At 44.9% G+C, this 22,414-nt stretch overlaps 1 protein-coding gene across 3 annotated transcripts in view; it reads left to right on the plus strand.

Annotated features, from left to right (window-relative positions):
- The window catches only part of MYO5B (myosin VB), a 320,955-nt gene that overhangs the window by 179,596 nt on the left and 118,945 nt on the right, over nucleotides 1–22,414 (plus strand). For all 3 annotated transcript variants that reach the window (XM_079994667.1, XM_079994668.1, XM_079994669.1), the window contains exons 8-13: nucleotides 3,082–3,189; nucleotides 4,466–4,575; nucleotides 8,430–8,695; nucleotides 16,070–16,151; nucleotides 18,089–18,229; nucleotides 20,879–21,001. In XM_079994667.1, the coding sequence (XP_079850793.1) occupies nucleotides 3,082–3,189; nucleotides 4,466–4,575; nucleotides 8,430–8,695; nucleotides 16,070–16,151; nucleotides 18,089–18,229; nucleotides 20,879–21,001 (830 nt within the window). The remainder of the gene's footprint in view (nucleotides 1–3,081; nucleotides 3,190–4,465; nucleotides 4,576–8,429; nucleotides 8,696–16,069; nucleotides 16,152–18,088; nucleotides 18,230–20,878; nucleotides 21,002–22,414) is intronic.

Raw genomic sequence — 22,414 nt, forward strand, 5'->3', positions numbered from 1 at the left:
TAAAACTTTCTGTTGTGTTTGTTGGAATAGACCTGACATGGCTCCCCCGCTGGAGACATAGTATTTATGGCAAGCTGGCACAAGCATGCCTGTCTCTTGATGGTTGAGACATTGAGTGTGACTTGCGTGTGAGCAATCCATATCATATTAAAACACCACACAGTTTTTTATCCAGGCCTTTGGTTGGTTGGTTGGTTGAGTGTCTTTCTGTCCCCTATTTGTTGTTTTGCCTTTGGTTGTTTTTGTGGTTTTATTTTATGATTTTCTGGAAACAGCTGAATATATTTTTGTTTGTTGGTAAGCTTTTCCTGCTGAGTTAAAAGGCCTGTGCCTTTTCTGTATTGTGTGAAAACCTATCATTTGTTGCTGGTTTTTGTACTGTAAATTGTCTTGAGACCAATGAAGAAGGCAGTTATTAAATAAATAAATGATAATATAAGCTGTGGTTTTATTTATTGGTCGTTTGCTTTTGTTTTTACATTCTTGCGACCCACCATGGTGAAGGTAAAGGGTAAAAGGGCAGTCTGTAAGTAGGAATATTTTCCCCTCACCCTACCTTACCTCAAATGACATGCTTTTCCATTGCGTCCTTTCACCCATCCTTGAGAATTCCACCCACTGGTATGCATTTGTTAATGGGTCCATAGGTTTCAGAGGTGTGGGAAGTCATTATACAAGCGCTAAAATGCCCTCCTTCACTGGACTCACTAAAACACAACACTGCTTTTTCTGGCAGTCCTCCGTCTTCCCTTGGGGGCTCCCTACTTGGTCCACAAGTCATCATGAAACATATATTGAAATGGATGTTTAAATCCCTGTGAAAGTTTCAAATAAAGCTATGCCGTTTTGATTAGAGGGAGATAAAACGGAAAGCTAGAAAGAAAAGGACTTTGCTCGCTGTCCTCAGGAGGAGTTCACTGGAAGCACACTTAATCAGGCAGAACCACTGAGCTAATCATAAACAAAAAAGTTTTTTTTAGTGTATAATCAGGTAGAAAATATACATTTTAAGCAGTCCAGCCAAGGTTTACACCCATATGCCAGCAGTCGAAAAACAAACTGTGGGTTTATTTTTTTAATTTCCAACTTAGAAATCTTTTTGTTCTCCAGTGCAAGATGTGTGCATGTTTCTGTTATTTCAGCTTGACTCGTTCTGAAGCCATGGGGCAGGTCAGAACAGCCCCATCAGCATGTCATGGGAAATGGCAAATTGCTGCACTCCATTTGGACTAAATGTTACTGAAGATGAAAACGGCACTTCAGGTGCTGTTTTGAAATCCTCCAGACCACTCTGGACTGTGTTGCCTCAAGAGGCGGTAGAGCACCACAGTGTTTGAAATGTTGAAGGACAGCCTCTCTCAGACGCTGTCTAGGGAGAAAAACAATGACAAACCTAGACAGCATCTTAAAAAGTAGAGACATCACCTTGCCAACAAAGGTCTGTATAGTAAAAGCTATGGTTTTCCCAGTAGTGATGTATGGAAGTGAGAGCTGGACCATAAAGAAGGCTGATTGCCGAAGAATTGATGCTTTTGAATTATGGTGCTGGAGGAGACTCTTGAGAGTCCCATGGGCTGCAAGAAGATCAAACCTATCCATTCTGAAGGAAATCAGCCCTGAGTGCTCACTGGAAGGACAGATCGTGAAGCTGAGGCTCCAATACTTTGGCCACCTCATGAGAAGAGAAGACTCCCTGGAAAAGACCCTGATGTTGGGAAAGATGGAGGGCAGAAGGAGAAGGGGACGACAGAGGACGAGATGGTTGGACAGTCTTCTTGAAGCTACCAGCATGAGTTTGACCAAACTGTGGGAGGCAGTGGAAGACAGGAGTGCCTGGCGTGCTCTGGTCCATGGGGTCACGAAGAGTCGGACACAACTAAACGACTAAACAACAACAACAATGGTATACCTTGAGACCGATTTGCGACTTGCACCAGTTTCTGGAACTACAGGAGGCAAGAGTGCTCTTGTGCTTGAATCCTGTTTGCAGGCTTTCCACGGGCATCTGGTTGAGAATAGGATGCTGAGAATAGATGGGCCATTGAACTTCTCCTGCAGGGCTCTCCTTAAGTCATTATGGGGCAATCCTATCTTCTCAGCAGCAGTGTTGCTGCCACTTACCAGGAAGCAGTGAGGAGGCAGTGGGGAGAGCCAATAGAGCGTTCCACATAACACCGGTCTTGAAAGACCTACACTGGCTCTCAGTACGTTTCTGAGCACAATTCGAAGTGTTGGTGTTGACCTTTAAAGCCCTAAACGGCCTCAGTCCAGTATACCTGAAGAAGCGTCTCCACCCCCATCATTCTGCCTGGACATGAGGTCCAGTGCCGAGGGCCTTCTGGCGGTTCCCTCACTGTGAGAAGCCAAGTTACAGGGAACCAGGCAGAGGGCCTTCTCGGTGGTGGCACCTGCCCTGTGGAACGCCCTCCCAGCAGATGTCAAAGAGGAAAACAACTACCAGTCTTTTAGAAGACATCTGTTTAGGGAAGCTTTTAATGTTTAATACATTATTGTATTTTAATATTCTGTTGGAAGCTGCCCAGAGTGGCTGGGGAAACCCAGCCAGATTGGTGGGGTATAAATAATTTATTATTATTATTATTATTATTATTATTATTATTATTATTATTATTCCTGCTGATGTACCCACACCACACCTGCCCCAGTAAGTAAGTGGCTGTGAGACTGCTGCCATGAAGCCAGTGCATCTGCTCTGGGAGTCATGATGCAAAAAGTCATGATGTGATCTAGAGTTCCAAGTCAACGCATTAGATTACAGCGGTTCTCAACCTGTGGGTCCCCAGATGTTGTTGGACTGCAACTCCCATCATCCCTGAGCTCTGGCCTTCCTAGCTAGGGGTGATGGGAGTTGTAGTCCAACAACATCTGGGGACCCACAGGCTGAGAAAGCCTGCATTAGAAGTACGTCAAACTCAATACGATTTAGCACACACGTGGGGAACCTTTGTCTATCCAGATGTTACTGAACTGCGATTCCCATCATCGCTGACAATTGCTGGAGCTGACGTTCGGCAGTGTTTCGCTTTTAGAAACCAACGCTCTCTGTTTCTTTCCCCACAGTGCCTGCCGAAAACTTTTTGTACACCTCTTTGGGAGGAGACACATCCATCGAAGGAGTAGATGACGCAAACGACTTTGAGAAAACCAGGCATGCCTTCACTCTGCTTGGTAAGGGATTGTTTAAAAGATGACTTGGATGGTTTCCCAGTGGAACATTTGGATGATATGGCTGTCCTTTGCAGAAGGTGCTGCATAACCCCCCAGGAGCTTTAATGTGATCTCATGACCCTTGAAGGCATTTGGGTGTGGGTGTGTACATGCACGCAACCGCAACACACCCAAACACACACACCTAGTCAGCTTTACCTTGCTTGTCTACCTATTTAATTTGAATAATGCTTTGCAGGCATATAGCTATTCGTGCTTTCCTCGACATGGCAATTGATGTTGCCACGCTAGTCAATGAATTGGTTAAATTAGTAGATGATTCACTCCAAAGATTTTTAATCGGACCGCAAGTTTGTTAATTCATTTTAATAAAAGCGTTTGCAAAAATCTATGGCTGAGAAGAGGTATTCACACCACCACCCTAGTTTCCTGCAACGTAGGAAATGCTTCTAAGATGGTGCTTCCTGGCATATGTGCAGGTATTGGTTAAAAATATTATATATGCTTTTTCTTCAAAAAATTATTTACTCATATGCATATTTGTGCCGATTACTCAATTCATTATAATCCGTTTTAGTTTGTGCTGAATCCGAGTGTCTGTCCATCTAGCCCAGGCATAGGCAAACTCGGTCCTCCAGATGTTTTGAGACTACAGTTCCCACCATCCCTGACCTCTGATCCTGTTAGCTAGGGATGATGGGAGTTGTAGTCCCGAAACATCTGGAGGGCCAAGTTTGCCTATGCCTGATCTAGCCCAATAGTGGTTGCCTGTCAGTGTTTCACAAACTTGGATCCCCAGCTGTTGTTGGACTACAGTTCCCATCATCCCTGACCACTGGTGCTGCTAGTGAGGGATGATGGGAGTTGTTGTCCAACAGCAATTTTGCACCTGTTATTCCAAATTTTGCACCATTGAATTGGTTTCTGTCCCCTGTATAGGTTATGCAAACTGGGCAGGATATCATAATTTTTCTTATTTTGTATAAGTCTTGTTTTACTTTGCATAGTGGGTGGTGCTGTATTACCCCCAAGGTACCAAAAATTAATTCAGGCCCTTCTCTGACTTGAGATTTGAACAGGCATTGCCCACACATTCATGCATATGCTTGGAACCAGGAGAGCAGGAAATAGGAACGTTGTTACTGCTGTTATTTTAAGGCTGAGGTTCTTAGGGCAGGAGCAGGAATCACACCCTAGGGATCTGCTGCAGGCACGTGAAAGCAATTCTCCAGGCACATTCCCTCTGTGAAGACTGGATATTGGTTGTTTCTTTCAGGAGTGAAGGATTCCCATCAGTTGGCCATTTTTAAGATACTCGCCGCTATCCTGCACTTAGGAAATGTGGACCTTCAACCAGAACGTGATGGAGAATCCTCCAGTATATCAGTAAGTTCTCTGCGTTGTTGCTGCTGTTGTTATAAATAATAATAATAATAATAATAATAATAATAATAATGGTAACAAATAATTAATTAATTAATTAATTAATTACCTGTCCTTCACCCTGAGGCCCCAGGACATGTCACAACAATTAACACACAATATAGTCATACCTTGAGTTGAATGTACTCCGGGTTGAGCTCATTCGAGTTGTGCTCCGCGGCAACCCGGAAGTAACGGAGCGTGTTACTTCTGGGTTTTGCCGCTCGCACATGCGCAGATGCTCAAAATGACATCACGCGCATGCGCGGAAGCAGCAAAACGCAACAGGCGCAGACGCGCCATCGCGTCTTGCGTTCCGTTCGGGATGCAAATGGGGCTCCGGAATGGATCCCGTTCGCATCCCGAGGTGCAACTGTGTTAAAAACAGTTTAAAACAACAATACAATCTCAGGAATACGGTAAACATGGAAGAGGCCATTTGTGCCATTTGTTTTGTCCCCAAATTCTGATAAAATAATTTAGGGCTCTTTCGGGATTGTGCTACAGCTATCCCACTCGCCTAAGCTTGTAGGATAGCTCAGTCGGTAGAGCATGAGACTCTTAATCTTGGGGTCATGGGTTCAAGCCCCTCCACTGCTGGGCAAAATATTCCTGCATTGCAGGGGGTTGGGCTAGATGACCCTCGGGGTCCCTTTCAACTCTGCAGTGCTGGGATTCTATAAGTCTGTAAAGGTAAAGGTAAAGGTACCCCTGCCCGTACGGGCCAGTCTTGACAGACTCTGGGGTTGTGCACCCATCTCACTTAAGAGGCCAGGGGCCAGCGCTGTCCGGAGACACTTCCGGGTCACGTGGCCAGCGTGACATCGCTGCTCTGGCGAGCCAGAGCCGCACACGGAAACGCCATTTACCTTCCCGCTGGTAAGCGGTCCCTATTTATCTACTTGCACCCGGAGGTGCTTTCGAACTGCTAGGTTGGCAGGCGCTGGGACCGAGCAGCGGGAGCGCACCCCGCCGCAGGGATTCGAACCGCCGACCTTTCGATCGGCAAGCCCTAGGCGCTGAGGCTTTAACCCACAGCGCCACCTGCGTCCCATCTATAAGTCTGAGGAGCAGCTAATTTTAGCTGTGCAGTTAGAGAACAGAAGACACTTGTATTTCTCTCCTTACAGACATGTAGTTTAAGCATGGGAAAAGTATTCAGAGTGTGCTGGTCCTTAAAGCAGCATCCGTACCTCCCAAATCAAAATGCCTGAACAAAACACAAGCTCATGAGTAACACATCTAAAAAAAAAGGAATCCACTCTAAAGTTGTACTAGAAGTTCCACTTTCGTCTCTTACGTGCTTCTTATTCAAGCAGTATGAATACAATAATATAAACAGTGGCGCTGTGGGTTAAACCACTGAGCTTGCCAATCAGAAGGTCGGCAGTTCAAATCCCCGCAACGGGGTGAGCTCCCATTGCTCGGTCCCAGCTCCTGCCAACCTAGCAGTTCGAAAGCACGTCAAAGTGCAAGTAGATAAATAGGTACCGCTCTGGTGGGAAGGCAAACGGCGTTTCCGTGCGCTGCTCTGGTTCGCCAGAAATGGCTTAGTCATGCCAGACACATGACCCGGAAGCTGTACGCCGGCACCCTTGGCCAATAAAGCAAGATGAGCGTCGCAACCCCAGAGTCGTCCACAACTGGACCTAATGGTCAGGGGTCCCTTTACCTAGCGCACTGTTAAATCTGTGGCAATTGTGATGTCCTGTTTCAGGGAAGTTTTCTGCCTTAATTAAAATATTAAAATGTTCTTTTGCACAGTGTCACTGTTACCCAAGAGATGGGCTGTTTTAATTTCAGGGCTTTGATCAATTGGGTACATAAACAAATCTTCACTTGTAGCGTTGTCTTCCCTTAATATCATTGGTGTTATTTAATTAAAATGTAAGTGCAGCTCTGTGATGCTAGATCCGCCTGTTAACTCGTTTAATTAGTGATGAGGCAACTTGGTGTAACTGAATGTGATTGCGTAGAGAAGAGATTGGCTTTGTGTGGCCCTCCACTCACAACGCTGCTTACAGGGGAGCAACAGTCTCCATGGGCTGTTTGTCTCTGTCCTGGCTTGTGTATGGCAGTCAATTGCCAAGGAGCACATGGCAAAAACTTGAGTGGTGCCTCAGTTGCTGTTCACAGTCAGGTTCGGAGATATTGCCTTGAGGCATGTGGCACAGAACCACATTCCTGACCCTTCCATCCTTGCTCAGTTCAGGACATGGTCCCTGTTTTAAAATTGCTGGCTGCCCAGTTTTTTTATTAACATGCAGTTTCTCAAGGTTAAATAAGTGTGAGGCTCAAATTGACCTTGATCCTAGTTGTATCCTATGTAGGTGTATGCCATTGTAAAGCGGGGGGGGGGGGTGTTAAAGCTATGTTTGCTCTGGAAATAATCAATGGAAAGTGCTGTATTTTTCACTCTATAGGATGCACCCGACCATAGGACGCACCTTGTTTTAGAGGGGGAGAACAAGAAAAAAAATTCTCCGCCTCTTTGCTCAGCACCCCTTCAGCGAAGCGGCAGGAGAAATGGAGCCCCTTCCATTTCTCCTCCCGCTTGGCTGAAGGGGTGCTGCGCAGCTCTCCCTCTCTGCTGAAGCCAGGAGAGTCTTGCTCTCCCAGCTTCAGGAAAAGGAACCCGAAGCCTCCGGAGCGCACCGACCCCTCTCTCTCTCCAGGCTTCAGCGAAAGCAACGCGAAGCCTTTGGAGCGTGGAGGGAGCGCTCCCTCTGCGGTTCGGAGGCTTCGCGTTGCTATCGCTAAAGCCAAGGAGCCTGCATTCGCTCCATAGGACGCACACACATTTCCCCTTAATTTTTGGAGGGGAAAAAAGTGCGTCCTATAGAGCGAAAAATACGGTAACTCTCCTCCTGCTGCTTTTCCTCCTCATTTTCCAAAATAGAAGTATGTGGCAAGTTTTCCAAAGGAAGCAGTGATGGAATGGGCATGAAAAGCAAACACTGTTGAAAGGAGGGCACCATAGTAAACGTTCTTCATTTCCGTTATCTAACTGGCCTCAGGGTGTGGAGAGGTCCTGTTTTTAAATATAGTGGATGCTCGGGTTGTGAACGTGATCCATGCAGGATCCACATTCGCAACCCTCAGCGGCACGTCTGCACACGCGCGTGTTGCGATTCGGCACTTCTGCGCATGCGCAAAGCGCAAATTAGCACTTCTGCGCATGTGCTACCGCTGAAACCCGGAAGTAACCCGTTCCGGTACTTCTGGGTTTCAGCAGTCCATAACCAAAAAGAACACAACCTGAAGCAGCTATAACCCGAGGTATGACTGTATTTGGAAATAAGATACTTTGCTAATCTACCCAGAGGTTCTCTAGTAGATCCCAGCCCACTTTTGGCCCACCACTGGTCTACATAGAATCATAGAACTGATTCCAACCCCCGCAAGACAAGAATCTCAACACATGGTTCCCAACCTATTGTAAGCCATACCGGACCCTGCTTAGCTTTGCAAATGTGCTAGCAGCTTTATTACTGCACCAATAGGAGGTGGGAAATCATGGGTAAAATAGCAGCATATGGCAAATCTGAGACTGGTTAAAATAGCAGTGAGGTTGTTAAGAGCCTTGATGACCTTATGAGCTGAATCTGGACATTGCTTCATTTGGAATAAGTGAAACTGGGAGCGCAATTCTGTAAACAAGCTTCATCACTCAAAGTGAGCTTCAGCTCTCAGAACGGAAGCCTCCATCCCTCGCTTCCTTTCCCCTGTTAACCGGAGGGGTGGGTGGGCTCTTGTCATCTGGTCCGTGTCCCCCATCGCATGCTTTGCTGAATTGGATGTCTTTCTTTATATCCTAGAAACAGGATGAACACCTGCATAATTTTTGCAGATTGCTGGGAGTAGAGCACAGCCAAATGGAGCACTGGCTCTGCCATCGGAAGCTGGTCACCACTTCGGAGACCTATATCAAGAACATGTCAGTCCAGCAGGTTGTGAACGCCAGGAATGCACTGGCCAAGCACATTTATGCCCAGCTGTTCAACTGGATTGTGCAGCACATCAACAAGGCCCTGCACACCACGGTCAAGCAGCATTCGTTTATCGGGGTGCTGGACATTTACGGGTAGGCAGAAAGCTTGTTTTCATTTGCCAGGACAAGGTTTCCGCTGGACGCTTGAGATTGTTTGCATTGCAAATTTGCAAAATGGTTAGAGCCGTGTGTGCTGATGGGGTGGCCGTTTGCTTATCCATACAGGAAAACATAACAGTAATACTTGGCAGAATTTGTATAGCACTTTTAAGGAGGGTTAAAAGGTAAAAGGTAAAGGTACCCCTGCCCGTACGGGCCAGTCTTGACAGACACTGGGGTTGTGCGCCCATCTCACTTAAGAGGCCAGGGGCCAGCGCTGTCCGGAGACACTTCCGGGTCACGTGGCCAGCGTGACATCGCTGCTCTGGCGAGCCAGAGCCGCACACGGAAACGCCGTTTACCTTCCCGCTGGTAAGCGGTCCCTATTTATCTACTTGCACCCGGAGGTGCTTTCGAACTGCTAGGTTGGCAGGCGCTGGGACCGAGCAGCGGGAGCGCATCCCGCCGCAGGGATTCGAACCGCCGACCTTTTGATCGGCAAGCCCTAGGCGCTGAGGCTTTAACCCACAGCGCCACCTGCGTCCCTTAAGGAGGGTTACTCAAATGCAAATGGACACGGGTGGCACTGTGGGTTAAACCACAGAGCCTAGGGCTTGCCGATCAGAAGGTCGGTGGTTCGAATCCCCGCGACGGGGTGAGCTCCCGTTGCTCGGTCCCTGCTCCTGCCAACCTAGCAGTACGAAAGCACACCAGTGCAGGTAGATAAATAGGTACCACTCCGGTGGGAAGGTGAATGGCGTTTCTGTGTGCTGCTCTGGTTTGCCAGAAGTGGCTTAGTCATGCTGGCCACATGACCCGGAGCTGTCTGTGGACAAATGCCTGCTCCCTCGGCCAGTAAAGCGAGATGAGCACCACAACCCCAGAGTCATTCGCGACTGGACCTAATGGTCAAGGGTCCCTTTACCTTTACCTTTACCTTTACTCAAATGCAGGCTGAGACTTTTGCTGAGACTACGGAGGAAATTATTTGCAAAACTGATCGAAAGAGAACCGCCATGAGATCTATGGATAAAGCGTGGTTTACACATTTAATAAATAAACTGCAACTGGGGAACAAGTTCAGACCCCATGTGTCTTCCGTGGCCACAGTTGCAGCCGCAGCTAAATGCCAGTTTGAGAATCACAGCTGTGGAGTACTGGGTACTTTGCATATATAATTTTGCTGCTGCTTACAACAGTCCTGTGAGGTAGTACAGCCCTCTGTTTCCAACAGTGTTAGTCATGTCTTGATTATGTCTTGATTAATGGAGGTTCCAATTGTATCCTTTAAAAAAAAAAACTAAGCTAGCGGTCAGCACCACATGTTGTGGCAATGAGTTCCGTAAGTTAATCATGGTGTGAATAAGTGCTTCCTTTTATCTGACTTGCGTCTATTGTCAATCATACTTGTTTGGGTGACCCCAAGTCCTGGTTTTATGAGTGCAGAAAGAAAATATTTCTCTGTCCACATCATTCATAATTATATTCACTTTGTCTCCATGGACCATCTCCCATCACCACTATTTTCCTAAAAAAACAACAACAACAAAAACAACTTCTTTATCCTTTTGTCACAGAAGAGATGCTCCATTTCCTTGATCAATGGGACAAAAGAGGTGTGAAAATTGAAGGATATATTTTTTTTAAAGTAACCTAATAAATCCGTACAAGTTCTCTTGATTTCAGAGAGAGTTTCCCCTGCCAAGGATGGAGGTTTGACAAGCCAAAAGCTCTTAGCGACACAGGAAAAAAGAGAGAGGCATAAGACCAATGCAAAAAGAGGGGGGGGGGGAAAGCTTGCCAGTCAGGGACATCTGAGCTGAGAACAGAAATCTGAATTGAAGGCTAATACCCATGAAAGATTAAGTTAGGCAAGGGGGTGTCTATTAGTGTGAAATTCATTTTCTTCACCCACCATCTGGTGCTTATGCCTATTTGTCAGAGAAGGGGTTTGGGAATCACTGCCCTAAAAAAAGAAAAACTGGGCCAAGTGGCGTCGTTTAATTGATCAAAGAGACGCTTCGGTGCAATGAGCTTTGCCAGCAAACGTCAGGAATATGATCTCTTCAGCAAAAGAGCTTTATCTGCTAGGGATGCTGGTGAGAATTAGCTGCTGTCGTCTCTCGTTGTCGCACCTCTCTCTAATGATACGTCTGCATAGACACAAATCGCAGAAACAAAGCAGTGGAGCCCAATTGCATCCCGCTGGCCTCTCCAGAATAACCTAGTTGGCCACTGTGAGAACAGGAATGCTGGACTAGATGGGCCTTTGGTCTCATCCAGCAGGGCTCTTCTTATAATAATCTATTTCTCATACACCACCCATCCGACTGGGTTGCCCCAGCCAGCTTCCAACAAACAACAACAACAACAACAACAAAATTAAAAGTTAAAATAATAATATTTTATTTATATCCCGCCCTCCCCAGCCAAAGCTGGGCTCAGAGCAGCTAACAACTGTAAAAATAGCACAGTTTACAGTCAATTAATTGAAATACATTCTAAAATCAATTCAGAATCAAATTAATGGCAACTATTAGGCTAGAGTGCTATGAGGATTACAGAAGGGAGGGGGTCAGAGTGCACCTTGGCCAAAGGCCTGGTGGAACAGCTGTTTCTTGCAGGCCCTGCAGAAAGATGTCAAGTCCCACAGGGCCCTAGTTTCTTTTGACAGTGCGTTCCACCAGATCGGGGCCACCGCCGAAAAAGCCCTGGCTCTGGTTGAGGCCAGCCTAACCTCCCTGTGGCCCGGGATCTCCAAGATGTTGTTGTTTGAAGACTGTAAGGTCCTCCATGGGACATACCAGGAGAGGCGATCCCGTAGGCACGAGGGTCCTAGGCTGTGTTGGGCTTTAAAAGTTAAAACCAGCACCTTAAACCTGATCCTGTACTCCACCGGGAGCCAGTGCAGCTGGTATAGCACTGGGTGAATGTGATCCCGCGGCGAGGACCCCGTAAGAAGTCTAGCCGTGGCATTCTGCACCCGCTGGAGTTTCTGGTCTCAAGGGCAGCCCCACGTAGAGTGAGTTACAATAATCAAGTCTGGAGGTGACCGTCGCATGGATCACAGTGGCTAGGTCAGGGCGAGAGAGGCAATACAGCAGCAAACTTTAAAAGCTTGCATTCTTATGGCAGATGGAAAGGGACAGTAAGCTGAGCACAATGGGCCATGGTGAAAATTTATCATGGGCTGCACCCTTGTCATTAGTATGCATGCTTTATTTGCATGCCTTTCATCAAATTAACACAAACAGCATGCAGCCATGGCCTGGTACATGCAGTGAATTTTTACCCACCTCAATTTGTTATATACTGAAATGTATCTTGGGGATATGGCAAGGGATCATACATCATCATGTCCAAAGCTAAGATTCCAAATGGAAATGCTTGTGGAAATCTGCTGGAGAGAGAGAGTTTTAATTCATGTTCAGCCATATTTGACACATTTTAGTCGGTCCTAGAACTGCCTCGCCACAGCTAATAATCTAGAGTCACTTAATCAAAGATTGTGAGAGAGCTTGACAAATTGTAAAATATAATGGAAGGTGATTTTCACTTGAAGGCTCTATTTTTATTTTTTAAGTGTAGGGTATCCCTGGATTGTGCATTTCAGGCTTTCTCTGTGGTTTTCATAGCTTTAGAACTTGTTCAGTCTACCCTGCAGAAGGTTCCTGAGGGCATCATGCAACTTGAGAAGATACAGGTTGCCCACGCATAGTTCTAATAAGATAACCTGATGCCCAGGAAGTCAAGTAGCCTGGTGGGTTAAGATGGAATCTTGAACTAAATTACTTAAGTTTTCCATGGCCGTTTTTCCAGCTTTGAAACCAGAAGTTATAACCCTCGAGCCCCAGGCAAGTAAATTATTAATGCTCTTAATGCTTCTAATGGGCTTGGAAGACAAAAGTTAAGCATATCTTCTGCATAGAGAAACATACACTGCGGACAGTTGGGTCTTTTCAAATCTTTGTGGGCAGGCTGATCCTTTGGTTATGGCTTTCCAGCAAAACCGCCAGTGTCTTATTAAACTTACTAGGTGTTTGCAGGATGCAAAAATGCCCAACACGCCAGAAAGCTAAAACATTTTGGCAAATAGTACATGTTTTTAAGATTTTGTTTTCATCTTCAGTTTGAAATCTCCGTGGCTTTACATTTTTCATGATAAGCAATGCTTCCTTCAGACTTAGTCCAGTACTCATCCTGCCGAATGCTTTGGTTCCCTGGGGAATGTATAATTGCAGCTTCTGATTTTTTCAGAAATAAAAAGAAAAGAATTCTGTTTTGCAGAAGTTTGGTGTGCTGTAGCTGTTAGTGTTGTGGAGGTCTGGGTTCAAATCCCGGCTCAGTCTTGGAACTCCTTGGCTGACTTTGGGCCCAGTCAATCTTTTCTCAGCCTAGCCCTAGTAGCTGTGAGAATGAAATTGGATAAACCCCTGTGTACATGGTTTTGTTTATATCTGGAAGAAGACAAGCTATAACTATGACTGGATACATTATTATTTTTTTAAAAAAATTAAGCGTGTGTGTGCTTTGGGTTTCCATTGAGAAAGAAGAGCCAGATAACAAAGAAGAAGAAAAGGGGAATTAGTAACTTAGGCTTTATCATACAATCTCTCTAGCTTACTTTTAAAAACTCCACAATGTTTCCAGCCTTAGGGTGTTTTCATACATTGTGTTAACAAGTACCGGTACTCTTGAGCTTGTCTCTGGTGTTTTGTGTGTCATGTATGAATTCATAAGGGCATAAGAGCCAAAGTCCCGTGTAGTTCAGCATTCTGTTCTCAAAGTGGCCAGTCAGATGTCCCCAGTTAACTATTGTGTGAATGGTGTTGTTGTTGTTGTTGTTGTGAATAGTGGACCCAATCTGGAAGGGGACCCTGGTGGTGGAGAGAGATGGGGTGGGAAGTTTGCACAAGCGAGTTCGTTTTATTCACTCATTTTTGTACAATGCCCTGCTCAGAAATGGGGAAACTGAGGCTGGGAGGTGTTGGGTTGTGTGAGGTGAGGCGACTTCCCATGTTTATAGTTCACACTCAGAAAAAGTAAAACTCTGTTTTTCACTTAGTTTGTTACCTTGCATATTTGGCCGCCCAGGCAATCCTCATCGGATTTGGGCTGATGTGTCATTGCAGAAAATGTTGTTTTGTCCTCCTTGTCAGCGGAATGTGGTGATGGCCACCAATTTAGTTGGCTTTAAAGTGGGATTAGACAAATTCACCAAGGATAAGGTTATCAGTGTCTACTAGTTTTGATGGTTATACTTCCAGGATCAGAGGCAGAATGACCGTGAATACTAATTGCTGTGGAGAAGCAGTGGGAGAGAGCCGCTGCCTCAGTTTCATTTATTCGTTTATTTTGTGGACCGCCCTTCAACTGAAGATCACAAGGCAGTTCATAATATTGAAATTACAAAATGTGAACACAAAATACATACTTAAAGCAAAAGCAAACACAAACCAATAACCCCTCTCCCACAACACATTTTAAAGGCCGTATAATATTCTGTCAGCCAAAGGCCTGGTTATAGAGAAACATTTTGCCTCCTTGGGGAGACCATTCCACAAATGGGGAGCCACCACAGAAAAGGCCCATTTTCATGTTGCCACCCTTCGGACTTCTAATGAAGGAGGCATGCGAAGAAGGGACTCAGATTATGATCTCAGGATCTGGGTCAGTTCATATAAGGAGAGGTGGTCCTTGAGGTACTGTGGTCCTGAGCCATTTAAGGCTTTATAGGTCAAAATAATATGCCAGATGAGACATGCCTTTGGTCCAATATCCAGAAGAGCTGCTCTTCTGAAATCTCTGGTTCATCCTACATCATAGGAAAACATCTTGTATTCCGTATTTGTGCCTTCGTTCATGGAGACAAAGGGACAGTTCATTTCCCAATTTTTAGGCTGCATGCTGAAATCGCAATATCACAAATACATTTTTAACAGCCTAAATCTGAGTCTTTGAGCAGAAATTTCCTTAATCGACCTCAAAATGGGGGGGGACTGGATTTCCATTGGAGCAGCACACTTACAAACTGTAAAAGTTAATGGTTTTATCTTAAGCCAATGGTTTTATCTTAAGCCTTCAGTTCTCTTGCTCTGTTAGAGTTAAGCTGTTATATATGACAATAGAGGAGCTCTTAATCTGATAAAATCGGGAAAATTGGGGGACATTTTTAACTGAATGCCGCCTGTATTAAATAACAAGATTGCAGAGCCTGGAGAGTTACAAATGCAGCCCTTAAAAAATGACAACAAAAATACATTTTAAGCCCTTTATCTTTATGGTCCAGTGGAAGTGTTCTTCCTTAGCTGCCTTTTTATCTTCTCAAAAGCTTTATTAATTGAATAGAAAGAAGCTCATGTTTTTGCCTTCTTCTTTCCCAGCAATAAATACAGAGGGAGAGAGGGAGGGAGACAGCGACAGAGAGAAAGGTGGTCTTATTTAGATGTTTAGGTCATTCAGAACATAAGAGCTGTATTGGATCAGGCCAATGACCCTTGTAGCCCAGTATCCTGAGGCGGTAGAGGAAGTACCTTCAGGAAGGAGGTGTAGAGGTGTGTGTGTGTGTGAGAGAGAGAGAGAGAGAGAGAGAGAGAGAGAGAAGCACAGTGGGGGCCTCATATTCCCAGGGTGGCCCCTACTAAAGCAAACAGTCTAATTGGTCCATGTCTAAAAGATATCGAGCATCAGAACAACCCTGGCCACTATAAGGAAATTCTGCCCTTGCTATGTTCAGTTTCCACCTCTCCATTTTGATTCTCTGGCCCCATATCTGCACAAACTTCTTATCCCAAAATGCAGACATGCTTTTACACTTGCAAGACTGGATGTTTTGCCATCTGTGGTACTTGAGGGTCGTTTCCAAAAGATCCCGCCTGACAAACGTCTTTGCCCCTGTGGAGATGGTAGCACCGAAACAGCGGCACACGTCCTCCTGTCCTGTACTCTCTACAAAGACCTGAGGAACGAGAGCATCACCCCATTCGTACTAACCACCCCAGGGCGCTCAACCACTGCCACAATGTCCTTTCTTCTATCAGATCAAAATGAGCAGATAACTGCAAAGGTGGCTAGGTTCATAGCAGGGATAATCAGAATAAGGGCCTCTAACTGACAGCTAATTCAGGACTTTAAATTGTGCTTTTATATAAAATTTCCTTTTCTGTGTATACTGTAATGTTTTACTGTTGCTATGGCCATTGGCTAATGCGAATAAAGTTCTATCTATCATCTATCTATCTATCTATCTATCTTCCTAGGGTGGCTTCCAAAAGAATAAAAATAAAATGATTAAAATGTAACTACAAACTCAGATTTTAGAAATGGTTCTTTGTAGCCTTTACCTGAGAATGTTGTTTCGGTCTGCAGGTTTGAAACTTTCGAAGTGAACAGCTTTGAACAATTCTGCATCAACTATGCCAATGAAAAGCTCCAACAGCAGTTCAACTCGGTAATTTGGGTTTATAGTTTTTATTTTTCCACAGTGACATTGTCTGGAAATGTGGTGAAGAGGGATAGATAGAAAAGCAAATATTTTTTTAATATGTGTAAAAGATGGCAAGGGGGTCTCCAACCACATTACATTTTTAACACACAACAGGCTTTTTTTTTTCTTTCTGTCAGTTGAGGTTATTTTGTTTTCGCTGAAAACAGGATGTATTATTTATCATGTTAAAATTACAGACGAGCCCTCAGTATTCATGGAGGGACTATAATCTTTTGCATGCTTGCTTAACATAATGGTCCATTGGTTTCAATGGGGCTTACTCCTGTGAGGAAGAGTAGCCTGTGTCTAAATTGTAGCTGAAAATGTATTTAATAATCTCCCTGATTCAGAGACTGCATGTATTTGTTTTATTTATTTATTTTTAAAAAAATCATATACCGCTGTATCATAAATATATATCACAGTGGTTTGTAACAGGAGGGCTCTCTGAGTTCCCAACCATCTAATGACTTGACTAATAAAAGTTTTCCCATCCTATTTTTTTAATATAAAAAAACCAAGTTTTTCCAGCCTTGCTGAATGTGGACACTACAAAATATACATTTAAGAGAAGAAATGGTGTTTATGCTCTGTCAACCCTTCTCCCCCACAAAAAGCAGGCAACACTTCTTCACTTTCCCCTTCCCTTCCTCCATAACAAATGAAATACAGGTGAAGAAAGCAAGGCACACCCTCCCCACAACAGGTAACCCCCCCCTCTTGCCCTAGCCAAACCATTTTGAAAAAGCAAAAACCAAAACTAACCAGTCATTGTCCTATGGAATTCGAAACGACCATGAAATTAATCATTTCACTGAAACGTTATTGGTGCAACTTTGTAAAGTTTCAGTGAAACTGTTTCCCCCAGTGCTAACTTGCATCTTTACATTTGTATGAAAAGATGCAAGCTTCTTCTCTCTCCTGCATCAGGCAGCGAGAGAGGGAGAGCAGTGCATATGCTGGACCTCTCCGTTGGCTGTTGCTGAAAGACCAGCAAATTTGGGGTCCTCCAATTTCCCCCCGTTCCTGCCGATGGCTGCAAGATCTCTGTATCTAAGAATTAGTGCCAGAGCTTGCTTTTTGTTCCTCCTCCCTCCCAGTTCCCTTTCCTTTTCTGTTGTGTCTTTTAAGCAGGTGCTGTCATTCCACTGCTATTCGAAAGCCACTCAGCGAGCCTTTTTCAGCTGCAGAGGAGAATAAAAATGCCTGCTGCTACTACTAATAATAGTGATCCTCAGGTGCCGCTTTCGCAGTCAGCCTAGATTTAAAAGAGGCAGGGAAAGAATGAGTTGGAAGGGACCCTAAGGGTCATCTAGTCCAACCCCCTGCAATTTAGGAATATGGAGCTGTCCCATGTGGGGATTGAACCTGCAACCTTGATGTTATCACAGCACTTTACACACAGCACTTACCTGCGGGGAAGAAAGCAACACGACTGTGCTTCTGGTTTCACTCTCAATGCCCATTTTTGCACAGACCCCATGCCTTGGGTGTCTGTCCCAGTGTGTGACCATTTGAGAATCAGACATTTGGAATAATAATAATAATAATAGTAAATTTTTATTTATACCCCACCCATCCCGGTTCAAAAACCAGGCTTGGGGCGGCTAACAACAAATTTAAAACACTTTAAAACACTTAATTCTAAGAGTATAGCATAAAATACAGTATAAAAAACATGAATAACAATAAAAATCAAAAATCAATTAGATAATCCCCAGGGCTAGCTGGCTGAATTTAAAGCAGGCATTAAATCTAGAGAGTGACTAGGCATCTACTTACTGTCTGGGCTTTGAAAAAATAAAATAAAATCTCAGTAGGCCCTTGAGAACGTTCCTTCATTTATCATCAGATTACTTTTTCCTAAATCCAGACGGACCTTTACTGTCTTTTCATTGCAGCATGTGTTTAAGCTGGAGCAGGAGGAATATATGAAGGAGCAGATCCCTTGGACACTTATAGATTTTTATGACAACCAGCCATGCATAGACCTTATTGAAGCCAAGCTCGGTATCTTCGACTTGCTGGATGAAGAATGCAAGGTAAGGAGAGCCAGAATCGTTCTTGGTCACCCTCCATCTATACGAGTGTCACGATAAGCAATAAGCTTTAAAGGCTTTTGAAAATTCTGCCTTTGCTGCTCCTATAATCCTCCGCTTAGCAGAGCAGAGCTGTGGCAGCCCCATCCTTTTGCTACCTGACTTACCTGCCACACAGTTTGTTTGTTTGCTTGCTTGCTTGTTTTATGGGGAAGTTTTAAATGTTTGCTGTTCTATTGTGTTTTTAATATTTTGTTGGGAACCGCCCAGAGTGGCTGGGGCAACCCAGTCGGATGGGTGGCAATAACAATACAGTTGTACCTTGGTTGACGAATGGAATCCGTTCCGGAAGTCCGTTCGACTTCCAAAACGTTCATGAACCAAGGTGCAGCTTCCGATTGGCTGATTGGGCCCGGAAACAGTGCCAACAGCTGAAACCGATGTTCGGGTTCCAAAGAAGGTTTGCAAACCGGAACACTCACTTCCGGGTTTGCGGCGTTCGGGAGCCAAAACGTTCAAGTCACAAGGCGTTCGTCAACCAAGGTACAATTGGAAGAAGAAGAGGAAGAAGAGGAAGAAGAAGTCTATGAACATGACTAAGTATAGGTCCAACTGGTAATTAGCCCTGGATGTGGGTGGTGCTGTGGGTTAATTAGCCCTGGATGTGGGTGGTGCTGTGGGTTAAACCACAGAGCCTAGGGCTTGCTGATCAGAAGGTCAGTGGTTCGAATCCCCACAATGGGGTGAGCTCCCGTTGCTCGGTCCCTGCTCCTGCCAACCTAGCAGTTTGAAAGCACGTCAAAGTGCAAGTAGATAAATAGGTACCGCTCCGGCGGGAAGGTAAACGGTGTTTCCGTGCGCTGCTCTGGTTCGCCAGAAGCAGCTTAGTCATGCTGGCCACATGACCCGGAAGCTGTATGCCAGCTCCCTCGGCCAATAAAGCAAGATGAGTGCCGCAACCCCAGAGTCGGCCAATGGTCAGGGGTCCCTTTACCTTTTACCTTACTCCTTTGAAATTAGTTACGGGTTTTTTTGGCTGTTGGCCGTGCCTGGAAGCAGGATAGCACTTTAGGATTCCAGGAACAGACATGGGGTGTGGGGAAGCAGGGGAGTGAGCAGAACCTGCATAAAGAATCAATTGTGCAAAAGTCCATTCTTGTCAAATCCTCACATTTTAAGGATGCCGTGAGTAAACAAAGGTGGCATTATCTTGATTGCATGGCAAAATTTTGTGGAAAAGCCTCTTCAAAAATAAACTTTGTTACTCAGTACAATAATTAAACAGAAGATAAAATAGGTCATTTGAGGTGTGTGGGATTGTGATACAGAGAAGCAAAGGCTGTCAAGTTACTGCTGAAATACGTGTTTTCCGCCTAGGTGTATATCTGCTTTGAGTAATTAAGACACTAAGCACTTTAAACTTAAAAAAGCTATTGTCTTTTGGTGCTGAGCTTTCTTGTTTTGCCGAAACACAGGATGCAACCTGAATGAATCAACTTTGTGCTTCATTTCTGCGTAAATATTTGTTTACTGTTTTCTCAAGCACTGGTAGCATTGCTGTAAGAGGTGATAATGGTGCAATAAAGGTTGTAAGGAAAATGTTGGGGTAAATATAAAAGTAAAATGCTCAAAACGTTTTATTCTCAAGCCACAAAAAGCCTGACCAATACAAGTGTCCCAGTTTGCCATCAAAGATGCTTACCTATTTGGTATGTTGCTGGGTTGCTAGCATGTTTTGATGAGGTCTCAGTTCAGTCTCTTAACTACCTGCATCTAGGAATGGACAGATCAGTCAATATCTGGTCCGTACCAGTTTTGCACGTGTTAGAACCATAGACTTGCAGAGTTGGAAGGGGCCCTGAAGATTGCAATACAGGAATCAACTAGATCAGTGTTTCCCAACCTTGTGCCTCCAGCTGTTTTTGAACTACAACTCCCATCATCCCTGACTAGCAAGACCAGTGGCAAGGGATGATGGGAATTGTAGTCCAAAAACAGCTGGAGGCACAAGGTTGGGAAACACTGAACTAGATCATACATGACAGATGGCCGCCCAACCTCTGCAGTGGTTAGAGGGCTGGACTAGGATCTGAAAGATCAGGGTTCAAATCGCCAATCAGTCAGGCTCATTGGGTGAGGCTCATTAAGCGGTCACAGTCTTTTATAGCCTACCTCGCAAGGTTGTTGTAAGGATAACATGATAAAAGGAAGAGCAATGCAAGTAGACTTGAGGTCCTTGGAGGAGAAGTGAGATATACATGTCCAAAACAGTTGTGCGCAGGGGTTTTGTCCTTGGGTAAATTTTACCAGAAAAATACACTAATCCAGCTTGTGTCAACTTGGGGCCTCCCAGATGTTTTGAACTACAGCTTCCATCAGCTAATGGGAGTTGTAGTTGAAGACATCTGAGGAGTCACAGGTAAGTGAAGGCTGGATTAGTGCAAGTGGTACTGATCGTGTCATCGTCGTGTATCACAAACTGCTGTAATCGTATCATCGCTGCAGAACGAACTGGCAGTGCAAATCTCCATTCAGAACTGCCTTGACCCTAACAACATTTTGTAAAATCGGTATAAGCCATGTGCTTTTATGCTGAATATTGATGTGTTTCTGTGTTAACACCTCTCGCTTCCCTCGCTTTCTTTCTTTAAGGTCCCTAAGGGAACAGATCAGAACTGGGCTCAGAAGCTGTACGATCGCCATGGCAGCAGCCAGCACTTCCAGAAGCCTCGCATGTCAAACATCTCCTTTATAGTTGTGCACTTTGCAGATAAGGTAATAGGAGCGGCTGGAGAGTGTGCTGCGTTCGGCTGCGTTCTGTGTGGCGAAGGGCTGAGTGTGTTTTGTGGCAGCTGCTGAGAATGTGTTTACTTTCCTCTTTATCTTCAAATGCTCAGGCTAGTCTAGAATCATAGAATTGTAGAGTTGGGAAGAACCCGAAGGGCCAACCACCTGCAGAGCAGGAATGAGTTGAAAGCCTGCATTTGGGGGGTAGGATGAGAGCTCCAGCTCCAGCTGCTTCATTCAGTTGCATCATGGTGAGAGCCACTATGGTATAGCAGAACTCCCTCTCTTTTGAACTGCCTGCCTGTTGACACCAGGCAGACACATTTGCTGTACAGTGGTGCCTCGCAAGACGAAATTAATTCGTTCCGCGAGTTTTTTCATCTTGCGATTTTTTTCGTCTTGCGAAGCACGGACTTTGGGAAAGCTTCAAAAATCACCAAAGTCTTCAAAAACCTCAAAAAAGGCCACCACACCGTGTGCTATGAGTCGCTCCTCGAAGTGAATGCACGGTTTTAAGAAAAAGGAAACAAACTTGCAAGACAAAGGAAACAAACTTGCAAGACGTTTTCGTCTTGCGAAGCAAGCCCATAGGGAAATCCGTCTTGCGAAGCAACTCAAAAAACGAAAAACTCTTTCGTTTTGCGAGTTTTTCGTCTTACGAGGCATTCGTCTTGCGAGGTACCACTGTACTCTTTTCAGCACCTCCTAAAAAAGGTTTTTGCTTTTTCAAACAGAATGTCGGCATGAATTTCAGTCTGGTTTTATTGTTGATTTTAATTACATTTGAAGGTTATAGATGGTTGTTTTTCAGCTTTGTTTTACTGGTAATTTCGTTGTTGCATTCTGAAACAGGCAGGCACTGTGGATTTTAAAGCTGTCATTTTTAATTACTACCTTTGGATCTACAGTTATACCTTGGGTTACAGACGCTTCAGGTTACATGATTTCGGGTTGTGTACCATGCCGAACCTGGAAGTACCGGAACGGGTTACTTCCGGTTTTCAGTGCTTGCACATGCTAAATCACACTTTGCGTATGTGCAGAGGCGCTGAATCGCAACCCCCGCGTGCGCAGCTGCGGTGCTGCGGGTTGCGAACGTGCTTCCCGCACAGATCACGTTCGCAACCCGAGCGTCCACTGTAGTCTTATCAGATTTTATGCTGGTAGCTGCCCTGGGCACCCTTCAAGGAGGAAGGTGGGATATAAGTTTAATAAACAAACGAACAGACCAGGAAATAGGTAGGGCAGTTTTTAACAGCAGATTCAAGTACCTCACTTCTTAGAAATGACTCTTAGTTCATGCCAGATGGTTAAATTATAGGATCAGGGCTCCAAAACAGTTGGCAACCCTTTTCTAACTCTCCAGTCAACCTTGAAGCTGCCTCAGTATGCTTGGACCGG

The sequence above is a fragment of the Podarcis cretensis genome, assembly GCF_951804945.1.
Source record: "Podarcis cretensis genome assembly, chromosome: 11".
NCBI lineage: Eukaryota > Metazoa > Chordata > Lepidosauria > Squamata > Lacertidae > Podarcis > Podarcis cretensis.